Source organism: Prionailurus bengalensis, chromosome E4, assembly GCF_016509475.1.
Source record: "Prionailurus bengalensis isolate Pbe53 chromosome E4, Fcat_Pben_1.1_paternal_pri, whole genome shotgun sequence".
Lineage (NCBI taxonomy): Eukaryota > Metazoa > Chordata > Mammalia > Carnivora > Felidae > Prionailurus > Prionailurus bengalensis.
In genome coordinates, this window is record NC_057360.1 from 35839292 (window position 1) to 35852122 (window position 12831).

Below are 12831 nucleotides of genomic sequence, written 5' to 3' on the forward strand. Positions count from 1 at the left end.
TTTACTTTTCCTCCTCAGTGGTCCATGTCTGAATGCTTCAAACTTAGAAAATTAGGAACCGCAAGAAGGAAGTTGCACAGCTATTATTGTGCTCAGATAAATATCAAGTGTTGACTTTAAAGTATTAATGTGAAAACATTAGTTATCTCACACCACCCTCTGCGAACTTTGATATTTACTGAAAGTATTTCACTGCCCTGGCTTCCCGGCAGTGCACTGAAATTCGAAGTTTGCCTATAACCACAAATGAAAGCGGGATTTGGAGTGATACCACCATTGCAGGACCGTTTCTAAATATATGCGATTGGGCTAACCTAGCATGCTGCTTTTAATTAATGCCATTCTAATCTTATGGATTTCTACTGTTGAGGGGCAAGGTAAGTTGAAAACATGAAAACAGATCTAAATATTTTGTTCTTGTCTCAAATGTGTGTGTTGTATGTGTGTGCGTGTGTGTGTGTGTGTGTGTGTATGTTTTAAAATTAATAATTATGTAAGAACATTTTAAATAAAGGATCATATTTGAATCTATTTCATCAATATTTTCTAATATGAAATTAAGAAAAAAAATCAAATGAAATGAATCTTCTCTGTTCTCGAAGCTCCAAAGTGTGAATAGCTACCAAATACAACATTTAGGGAAGAATTCTATGATGAGAAAGCTGCAGGTAATGAAGTTGAAAAGGTCACGTATCAGTGTAATTCTCCATAAACTCTGCAATGCCACTGACTAGAGAAAGCATCCCCAGAAAAATTGGACACCTTCAAAATGTTTGCATTTTCACAGATTTGTTAATTTAAGATTTAAATATCATTAAATCAGGAACTTCCTTTTTCAATCTAATTATCATCAATAAAGAAAAATCTTTTTTAGTAAAACAGTACAGTATATCCTAATTTTTGTGTGTAATAAACTGGTGAAATGTCCATGAGTTCTTTGCTTTTTCTGAGCTCTTTAGCAAATTTGAAAGTGAAAGGAAATTGTGCATCGTTTTTTATTAAAACTATAAGCCACATCTTAAAATATGTTGAAAGCTGTCTCATCTTATTTCACGCTGAAATAAAAACCATCATATCCGAATAACTGCAAACGAAACCTCTAACAATGCCCAGGACAGCTGATTAGACCATGTGTGGAAGTGGAGTTTCAATCCTGTGTCTTGTTTGATTTCCAGCAGGGCTTTCTTTTGCTATTTTGTTGCTTGCTAAATTTTGCATACAATGGAAGTTCTTTGGGGAAGTTTCTCTTTAGTCCTCACATAAGAGAAAAATAGGAACAGTAAAAATGCTTTACTTTGAAGATGCACCTTCATGGGGTGCCTGGGTGACTCAGTTGGGTAAGCATCCATCGTTTGATCTTGGCTCAGGTCATGATCTCACAGTTCATGGGATCAAGCCCTGGGTCCAGCTCTGCCCTGACAGCATGGCGTCTACTTGGGATTCTCTAGGTCCTGTCTCCCTGTCTCTCTGCTCTTCCCCCATGTGCGTGCTCTTTCTCTCTTTCAAAAATAAATAAACACAAAAAAAGAGATCCACCTTCATAAAAGTTATAAAACCCTATTTCTATGGATTTGAAACTTTAATTTGTTACTACACTTAACATTGAGATGTACTCACAGGAGAACAGTTAGCTGATGGGGGTAAAAGTACTTTTTCTCCAATAGCAGTCTTAGTTGCTTAGTCTCAACTAAAAATACCAAATTCCCTGTGCACCTGGGTGGCTTGGTTGTCTGACTTAGGCTTAGGTCATCATCTCCCGGTTCATGGGTTCTAGGCCAACATCGGGCTTTCTGCTGTCAGCATGGAGTCCACTTGGGATCCTCTGTCCCCCTTTTTCTCTCCCCCCTCTCCTGCTTATGCTCTCTCAAAAATAAACATTACAAATAATAACAAAAAATTTTAAAAATACAAATTCTCTGTTTAGACTATGCAGCAGCCTCTGCATATATATATATATACATGTACATATATATGTATATGTATATGTGTATACATGTATATGTGTATGTGTGTATACATGTATATGTACATATATATGTACATGAGTATATATATATACAGTTTATATATATATAAAACGGTGTGTCTGGTATATATTGTTTTAAACATCTGTTAGATATGACAGGGGATTTCTAAATGGGGAAAAAGCAGAGGAAAATAAGTATAAAATGTGAGACTAATATGTAGAATTTTTACAACCCCTAACCCAGAAGAAGATCTTCATCTTCAGTCTAGTCTTCCAGAGAACCTTCAGGGAAGCTCTATCCCAAAGCTGTGTAGATGTTAAATGACCTGTCAGTTTGTATTGCATTTACGTTTAGGTGCCTGTTGAGAAACTGGCCCCAAAGCAAAGGCACCATATCAAGGTAACACTTTTATAAAAACTCTGCATGCTTTCAATAGTGAAATATTTACCGAGCAATATATTATGCTGCAGGCTGCGGTAAAGCTCCAAAGAAAATGAACGCTCCGTGCCTGTCTACACCTTCCAGTGTGCTCAGAGGAAAGCAAAACACACAAATAAGTAAACAGAGAGCAAAACTATGTGTGTGTGTGTGTGTGTGTGTGTGTGTATGCAATATATATATATGTGATATGTGTATGTATATATATATAAGGGAGTGTATTTCATAGGAAACATCATAAGCTTTTATCCGAAAGCTTAGACAAGAGATATTATCTCCTACTTTTGGTGACTGGATAAGGGAGGCCTGCCAGGAGAAGTTAACTTTCAGAGCTAGCACATCGCTGTGCGCACAAAGAGTATTTTCTTAATGTAGAATGAGCGTTGAAGGGTAGGTAGAATAGGGACAATTGGAAGATGAAAGTGAAGTCCCTCTGGATGGCAAAGTATATGTAGGTAGAAATGCATGGAAAGCAAATGCTGTAATTTGAGGGGAGGGCAAAGCAGATCTGAAAAAGAATTCTGGAAGGTGCGGATGTCAGTGTTATGGGGCAGGGTGGGGGTGTCTCTTCCTCCATATCTTTTCCCAAACTACCAGAGGATGACAAATGTCCAATTGTAAACCGTCAGATAAGAAACTCCAGGTTTTGCAGGCTAAAGGCCACAGGCATCCCCTGTGTGGAATATCGTGTGACAGGGAAAGTCACCCCTAGATACATGCCAAAAAGGAATTTTCCCAATTAACTGGTTTGGGAGCAGAATTTCTGGAAGTTGTTTCCTTTTTTTGCATAAGGGGAAAACAAAACTGCTTCATCCTCAAGCACCAGGGAAAACCAGAGGACACAGAGACTTCAGGCAGAGATTCCCCCGGGTATCATCAGCATAGAGAAAGGAATGGACGGCTGAGCCCCCAGACCACTAGCACCTTGTGGGGACAGGTCACAACTGCTGCTGACCCCCCCTCTGCCGTGTTCCTAAACCGTGGGGGATTTGCTTCTAGAAGTTACTGCAAAAGAGATTTTATTCCCCCTGACTCCAAAACATAAACTGCATTGACAATGGCCTTTTCAAATACTCTTGTACTCTTAATTAGGGATCATTTTTTGTTCTCAACTAATTAGTACACTGGAAGGCACATAAGATAAAGGAATTTGAGCTAGAAGAAAGAAAAAAAAATCAATGAGATGATTAAAATATGACTTAATGATTCACTGATGTAGGTTAATTCCTCAGTTTTGTTTTATTTTTCCCAGTGGGACATTGTGATTTTCCAAGAATCAACCATGGAATTCTTTATGATGACAAGAAAGATCCGCCCTTTTCCTCAGTTCCTATTGGGAAAACTTTTTATTATTCTTGTGAATATAGTTTTGTGTCTCCTTCAAAATCCTTTTGGAATCGCATAACATGCAGGGAGGAAGGATGGTCGCCAACACCCAGGTGCCTCAGTGAGTAAATGCCCTGATCAGTAGATGTGAATGTGTCATTCAGTCAATAGAGAAGATATTCCGGAAGGGATGTTGGGCTCTTGGGGCTCTTGGTGGACAATCACGGGGATCAGGACTAGAGAAGCCAGCGAAGATAAGAAATGTAGCCCTTTCTTGAAAAGCCTTTTATGAAAACGAAATGAAGAATAAATGTGTGAACTTCCTTATATTACCTAGAAGTGCTTTACACATTTTAATTTTAAAAACTGATGATTTATATGTTTAACTACTAATGTGCAGTTCCTAATATTTGGTATCAGCCTGGTCATACTTTTCCTTTAAAACAAGTCTTTCTAGGGGCGCCTGGGTGGCTCAGTTGTTTGTCCGACTTCAGCTTAGGTCATGATCCCACGGTTCATGGGTTCGAGCCCTGCATCGAGCTCTGTGCTGACAGCTCAGAGCCTGGAGCCTGCTTCAGATTCTGTGTCTCCCTCTCTCTCTGCCCCTCCCCCACTCACATTCTGTCTCTCTCTATCAAAAAAATGAATAAACGTTAAAAAAAATTTTAAAACAAGTCTTTCTACATACTCATTCTGTTTTGAAACTTACTATCTGCAACAATTTGAAACTTACTATTCCTGCAATGCAAAGATTGCGTAAGTGTAAATATTTTCACTTTTATATTTTCCATAAATCCCTTCTTTTGTTCTTACAATGATATCTTTCAATGAACGTGAAGAGCAGACTCTGGAGAGAATAGATATATTAAGCAAAGAACAATGGGAGGCAGAACATATGAACCAACAAAGGAGACAGTAATGGTCTTTCTCCTTCTATAAGAAACATTTAGGAAAATTGAGAGAGAAATGGGTATATTAAAATCTTGTTTTGTACCTGGAAAAGTGTATAAAAACAAAATATTTTTAAATAAAAACCACAGAACAAAATGAAATGTTAATTTACTTCCAAATATGGAATATATGACTATATTTCATATAGTAAACATCATATATATAGTAGTATGATCTAAATTCTTTTGAAATTTTGTTCTTACATGTGATTTCAGTTTTGAGAGTTTGACATTCTTTTTAAAACATTGCAAAACACAAATTTAGTTTGCTCTTTTTTTTTTTTAACACTTCCACTTTGTACATTAAACAATTTTTTGGTCCTTAGGACTGTGTTTCTTTCCTTTTGTGGAAAATGGTCATTCTGCATCTTCAGGACAAACACATTTGGAAGGGGACACTGTACAAATTGTCTGTGACATCGGCTACAGCCTTCCTGGTAATACTGACATCATTACATGTTTGGAAGATGGATGGTCTTCTCCCCCCAAATGCAGTTCCACCGGTAAGTAAAATACTGTTGTTTCACATCCTGACATGTGATGCGATTTTTTTTTTTAATTTTTTTTTCAACGTTTATTTATTTATTTTTGGGACAAAGAGAGACAGAGCATGAACGGGGGAGGGGCAGAGAGAGAGGGAGACACAGAATCGGAAACAGGCTCCAGGCTCCGAGCCATCAGCCCAGAGCCTGACGCGGGGCTCAAACTCATGGACCGCGAGATCGTGACCTGGCTGAAGTTGGACGCTTAACCGACTGCGCCACCCAGGCGCCCCGTGATGCGATTTTTTAAAAGAAATATATCCAAATAATAAATAATAAATAAATAAAATAAATATATCTATTGTCAGAAGCTAAATGTAGATTTCACCTTTTGCTTTTATCATTATGCATTTGTTTTTCAGTTCCAACTGTGTCTGATAGATGTACAGATAGCAAAGTTTGCCTGCCTACACAAATCTAATGCATGCAATAAGTAAAATTATTAGACAACACACTTTGAAGGCTGTACCTTTAGGTTAAAGTAACACCCTTTTATTGTTTCCATGAAAATTATCACATTAGTTGAAAATGAACTTAATTTAAAACCCGAGTATTGGGGCGCCTGGGTGGCTAAGTCGGTTGGGTATCCGACTTCGGCTCAGGTCATGATCTCACAGCTTGTGAGTTCGAGCCCTGCATCGGGCTCTGTGCTGACAGTCCAGAGCCTGGAGCTTTCTTCAGATTCTGTGTCTCCCTCTCTCTCTGCCCCTCCCCTGCTCAGGTTCTACCTCTGTCCTTCAAAAATAAATAAGCATTAAAAATAATTTGAAAAAAACTCGAGTATTAAGCTGAAAAGAGAGTATTTAAGTGAAAATATGTCCAATACTAGTTAAAAATGTCCTATGACTAAGATAGATTTTTATAGTTATTTTCTGTTGTGTATACTAAACTCCTATGCTGAATTCAATAAACTGTCAATTTTCATGTTTAAAATATTTTGCACCTGTAAGCGTTAGGTTTATTTACGAGTGGCTTGGAATTTGGGAAACAATTCCTTTGGAAACTATAATATGATGGGATCTCCCAGATTTGGGTGGATGCTTGTAATTCTTCATCTTTAAGAGTCCCTGGCAATCACACTTAAGCCAGCTCATGGAATTCTATCCTGTTTGCACAGCTTAGTACACAACCAAAGACTCAAGAACACTCTTAAGAAAACATCTCTGGCTCTTTCTCATCATAATACGCTCTCTCTGTTCCTCTGCCCTGTAAATTCTAGCCACCATGGTCTCCGAAACTGTGATCTTGCTCTTCCCGCCGGACTCTGTATAGCTTCTCCTTCCCTGCAACACAGTCTGGAAAGTGCTACCAGAAAGCTGAAACAACCACAGATCAAACTTTGGGGTTTGGGTGGTTTTTTGTCCCCCTTTTCTTGATTATTATGGACTTGCACCATCCAGTTTCCAGTTTTTTAGAGAGAGATTTTATATAGTTTTCTAATGTTTTCCCAGTTGGAGGCTATGCTGACACCAGCTACTCCATCTTCTCAGGAAATGAAGTCTTCTGATTGGCTTTTTTTTTTTTTTAATGTGATTCTGCAACTTCAATATTTAAATTCTTCTAGAAAATAGAGTCTTTTTAAAGCGGCTTGAATTACAATACTCACTCGGTTACGTGTTGTAAGTTAGGCCACGACCTCTTTCAATTATGAGGGGCTGGCACATGACTAATATTTGCAAAAAAATAACAAAAGAACACATTTATTGACTTCCTACCTGAAGTGTCCAGTGGTTGAACAGGGCTCATAATTTAGAAGGCTTCAGTTATGGTATAAATACTTCATTGTCATCTCATCTCGAGCACCAGCTCTCTTCCTTTTCGTGAGATGATGGCAATCATCAGCCCAGCAATTGTATTTTAGAAGCCTGACAACTCAATTTGACAACTCAACTCAGTAGTAACCCACTCAAGCTGGTTGCTGTGTACATTTTGTGAGACTCCGTGAGCCTTTGAAAAATTCTGTGTATCCAAGGTAGGGTGTTGGATCAAGAACACCGTGGAGAAAGTCAGGGGCAGCTGGGTGGCTCAGTTGGTTAAGCAACTGACTTTGGCTCAGGTCATGATACCACCAATTTGTGCTGTCAGTACAGAGCCTGCTTCGGATCCTCTGCTCCCCTCTCCGTCTCCCTCAAAAAATAAATAAACATGAAAAAAAAAAAAAGAGAGAGAACACTGTGGAGAGTCAACAATGTTTCAGAACAACTGGACTCCAGCATGGGTTCTGAGAAAAATTACCTCTGGGTCCATGAGTAAATGATTACCTATTTGAGCTAAGATTACTGATCTACAAAGTGAGTATGCTGAACTATCTGGGTAACAATGATTAATGATTTTTCTTTAAATCCCTAAATTATTTCCACCGTGGTGGAAGCTCTTATTTTCTACCAACTATGTTAATTTATTGACAAATATTTAGTGAGGAATGGCTTTTAAAAAGAATTAGAGTAGCAAGGGGAGAAATAAAGAATGGATAATGAAATGGTGGAAAGAAATACAAAAAGATGAAAAAATAGATAAGAGGAATGCAGGAAAAGAATAGAGAAAAATAAATATCTAGAACAAGAGTTCTAAACTTTCTCTGGAGCATGCACACTTTTTGTTCCCCCAAAGACGCTGTGGAAATGCTGATAAAATCATTAATCGTTTCGTAAATCAATCATGATATGCATGTGCATTTAAATTTCGTATCCAATGTTACTAACATTGTAAATCATATGCTTTAAAGATATATTGGCTTTACTCTTAATGCTACAGTCTTAAAAAGGTTTTGTTTTTGTTTTTGTTTTTTGTTTTTTTTGAGAGAGAGAGAGAGAATGAAAGAAAGAGAGGGAGCGTGTACGCACATGCGAAAGGGGTAGGGGCAGAGGGAGACAGAATCTTAAGCAGGCACCATGCCCAGCACAGAGCCAGATGAGGGGCTTAATCTCACAACTGAGAGATCATAACCTGGGCTGAAATCAAGAGTCGGTTGCTTAACTAACTGTGCCACCCAGGCGCCCTCACTAATATTTTCTTAAATATAGCAAGTAAATTTTCAGGGAAGTCTGTCTTATATCAAACTCCTTTCAAGTACCACCATGATTTTCTTACAGGAGCAAACTGTGATTTTATTTTCCTAGCATAGCAAGGTCTCCACCAGGACAGGTAGTCAACACAAAACAATATTAGCCTGTGTTCCAATATAGGTGTCTGCATACAGTTCCTTAAGTTGCATAAATGATATCCCCTAAAGTTGTACAGATCAAAATATGTACAAAACCTTATTGCAGTCCTGATACAATAAACCATCTGTTTATTTATATCTATCTATCTACCTATCATCTATCATCATCATCTATCAACCTCTATTATCTACCTGCCTATTTACATATGTTACCATATACATACATATATATAATATAGAGAGAGACATTGATTTCTCTCTTACAGTGACTTTTATAGGTTCAGGCAAACAAAAATTATTTTATGAATTATTTCTAATATACATATCAATGTTGCCAAGTAGTAAATTCACATTAACAGGATTACATTTAAGATTTTCTATACTTTGTTGCATCCTCTTTTGACTATAATTTATTACATTACTTGATAAAACAAATTGTTGATGCTTGTTTTTATCATCAGATCCCAATACTATGTTTGAACAGTTTTGTTTTGGCCGTTTTTTGAATTTTAACTGTACAAAAACGGCTCGGAAGTATGCTATAAGCTTTAAACATTATGCTTTGATTCTCAGTTATTAAAGATGGAGAGAGCACTGTATCTGCTCTACCAGCCACTCATATACTTCTTTTTTATTTTTTGATACACGACTATATTTAATTAAAAAATGTATTTGGGAAAAACCTTTCAAAAATGAATAAGGTCTAAAATTCTGAAGTTCCTGCTATTCTAGTGAAAGTCCTATAGGCTTCAGGGATCAAAATGATTTTTAGCATGGCTACCACACCCTAGGTCAGAGGTCATTTGTGCACCTATGTGATAATACACTTACAGGCTACAGTTCAGCTGATAGAGTAAAGGCAAACTTTAAAGCCAATTTATTTAACAGAACTGCCAGAAATTGGTGCTTCAGTGTGTCATGCTATAAGGTTCCTGTGGCTGCTGTACCAAACTGGCACAAACATGATGGCTTAAACAACACAGGTCTGTTCTCTTTCAGTTCTGGAGGCTAAGACATCCAAAATCAGTTTCTCTAGGTTAAATCCAAAGTGTAGGCGGGGCTGATTCCTTCCGGTGCTCTAGCAAGGAAACTGTTTACATACTTTTTCCAGCTGCCAGAGGCCCCTTGGTTTGGGGCCCCTTCCTCCCCCATCAAAGCCAGCAGTTTGGCTCCTTTAAATAGTTTTCTCCCTGTTCCTCTCCTTTTGTGGTCACATCATTTTCTGCCTGACTTCGACTTTTCTTGCATGCCTTTTTTAAGGATCACTCTGATCAAATCAGGCACACCTGGATAATCCAGGCTAATCTCCCCATCTCCAGATCCTTAACTTGACCACACTGGCAAAAATTCTTTTGCCGTGTGAGGTAACATTCACAGGTTCTGCGGATTAGAACGTGGACATCTTTGAGGGGGTATTATTTAGCCCACCACAGTCATTTACAGTAAAAACAAGGAGCATATCGATTCATGGAACACTACTACTTAACTAAAGGAATAAACAGTCTACCCAAAAACCTCTGACCTCACATGAGTTATACATGGACTCCTTTTTGTATTCTCATTGCACTGTTTCCATATCCCAATCCTCTAGAGCCAATTGTTTTACTATTTATTATTTACTATTTGGTTTTCCAGTTACGAATTCTGTGCCATTTTTGGTCGGATGCAGGACCTGGTCTGATACTCCCAAGTTAAATGAATTCTGCCTACCAGTAACCCCAAACCAGTGTGAAACCTAATGCAGGGGTCTGATTTATTGCAAATCACCCATAACACTTTATAGGAAATTACTAGATTACTGAATTGGATTTCTCTTGGGCATGCCAAAACTCTACTGACAAGAATTCTTTGCTCTCGTTTTTTTAAAAAACAATACATCTATTTATAATCTACCTTATTGTATATAAAACTTAATATACTTTACATTGTTTCCTAGAATGTTTTATTTGAGGATTTATGGCTAATTTATTTTTATTTTATTTTATTTTTTTATTTTAGAGGGAGAGAGAGCATGAACGGGGGAGACAGACAGAGGGAGAAAGAGAGAAAATCTTAAGCAGACTCCATGTTCAGTGTGGAGCCCTATGTGGGTCTCAATCCCACAGCCCTGGGATCATGACCTGAGAAACCAAGAGTTCGGTGCTCAACCAACTGAGTCACCCAGGCGCCCACACTTATTTTCAATAAACTAAAAGTGTGGACTGAAAGAATAATTCTGGGTTGTAGTTTCCCTGGCATAACCCTTATTTTCTTTCCTCCTAATGGCCATATTTATTAACTTATCATGACAATATTTACTAAACAAACACTGATCTTTTCAGTGTGGTTTTTTTCATAAAAATATTTAAAATCAGATATTGTAGTTGACAGTGGTTTTTGTCTGAATCAGAATATGCTTATCCATTTTTATAAAAATTTATTTATTTTTTTGCTTAGAGGAAAAAATATATATATTAAAAATTTCTTCATGGCCCCTGGGTGGCTCAGTTGGCTACGCATCTGACTTTTGTTCTTGGGTCAGGTCATGATCTCATGGTTCTGGAGTTTGAGCCCCGCTTTGGGTTCTGTGCTAATGGTGGAGTGCTTGTTTGGGATTCTCTCTCTCCCTCTCCCTCTGCCCCTCCCCGACTCATGCTCTCTCTTTTGCTCTCTTTCTCTCTCTCGCTCTTAAAATAAATAAATAAACTTAGAAAATAAAAACAGATTGGAAGCACCATAGATTTCATGGTATGTAGTGAATATGTCTGGTGTCATTTGCCCACATGCTATCGTAAGTACTTTTTTATCCAGGAAATAGAAGCAATTCTGAATATATTTCTTTTCACTAGACTCTTTTGAAAGATATTTCCTAATGGACAATAATCTAAATTTAAGGTGTCTCCATATAGCTTTAAAAGACCAACATTAAATGTTGATATAATAACAGATCTTTGAAAAGCACTTAGCCCATCCAAAATAAGATTGTTTATATGCCATGTACATTATAATATTTATGACCAAAATTAAAGCTATTTTCAAGGTACCTTGAATTAAAACGGGCTCATAATTCAAAACTAAGCAAACATTACCAAATTTATAGTTGGTTATACATGCTGCAGCCACTTTAGACACTTTATTCCTTGACTTTCATCCTCTTCCGTGTCATTGGATTATTAACTCATAGTTTATAGCCAGAGACTTGGTGTTTTTGTTTATTTTAGAGCAGTTTTGGGTTTCATGACAAAATTGAGGGGGAGGTATAGAGATTTCTCTATACTACTTGTGCCACACATGCAAGATAATCTGTCCCATTTTCAACTTGACAGGCCAGGGTGCTATTGACAATCGACACATCACAATTACCCAAAGTCCATAGCTTACGTTATAGTTCATTCTTGGTGTTGCACAAAGTCTTTGATTCAAATGCAGCCCAGAATGCCTCAGGTCATGCCAAATCATGCGCCTTTTAAATATGGTTGTATATTTTTTCCCATATGTATTAGTTTTCTACTGCTGCTGTAACAAATTACCATAAACCTAATTACTCAAAACAATACAGACTTATTATCTTACATTTCTAGAGGTGAAAAGTCCTGAAATCAAGATACTGAATCATGTTTCCTTCCGGAAGTCCTAGGAAAGGATCGATCTCTTTGCCTTTTACAGCTTCTAGAAGCCCTTTGCGTTTCTTGGCTCATGGCCCTTCGTCATATCACTTCAACCTCTGCTTCTGTTGTCATGTTGCCTACTTTGATTCTGACACCTCTGCTCCCTTTTGTAAGAATCCTTGTGATTACATTGGGTCCACTACCACACAGATAATTCAAAATAAGCTCTCCATCTCAAGTCCTTTAATTTAATCATTTCTGTAAAGTCTGTTTTTCCAAGGAAAGGTAACATATTTGCAGGTTTCAGGGATTAGGACGTGGACGTTTTGGGGAGGCCATTATTCTGTCTACAACACTGTGTGATAATTACACTTAAATAAAGCAGCTAGAAAATCCTACATCAGCCAAGATAAATTATTTTCAATAGCTTTTTTTTTTTTTTTTTTTTTTTTTGCAATTGGATAAGAAAGGGAATGTAAACAACCAGTAAGTAAAGAACTGTCATGCAAAATTATTGGAATAAAACACAGAGATGCATGGGTACAAATTTTACTAAAGCTGAGTGAGTCACATTCCAGGGGGTTTGTACAAACTGTTATTAAACTATTAAATTGCCGATAACAATGTATAAAACTGGCTAGTTTAAATAGTATTTCTGAGATTTAATTAGAAAATATTTCATCATATTTTTGTGCTTGATTTGAGAGTATTTGTCTTGAATGTCATTTGTATTTTTACATGTGAATTTCAATATCTAATTTTATAAATGAACCACGAATGCAGGTTAGAAGAGAAAAATACACATACATATTCATATATATATCCATTTTTACCTGAACCAGAAGGCATTCATAATGC

General features: G+C 37.2%; 1 protein-coding gene across 1 annotated transcript in view; it reads left to right on the forward strand.

The window, feature by feature from the left end:
- Positions 1 to 211: 211 nt before the first annotated feature.
- The window catches only part of CFHR5 (complement factor H related 5), a 32342-nt gene continuing 19722 nt past the window's right edge, over positions 212 to 12831 (forward strand). The window contains exons 1-3 of the mRNA XM_043568102.1: positions 212 to 377; positions 3658 to 3852; positions 5008 to 5184. Coding sequence (XP_043424037.1) covers positions 320 to 377; positions 3658 to 3852; positions 5008 to 5184 — 430 coding nt within the window. The 5' untranslated portion in view covers positions 212 to 319. The remainder of the gene's footprint in view (positions 378 to 3657; positions 3853 to 5007; positions 5185 to 12831) is intronic.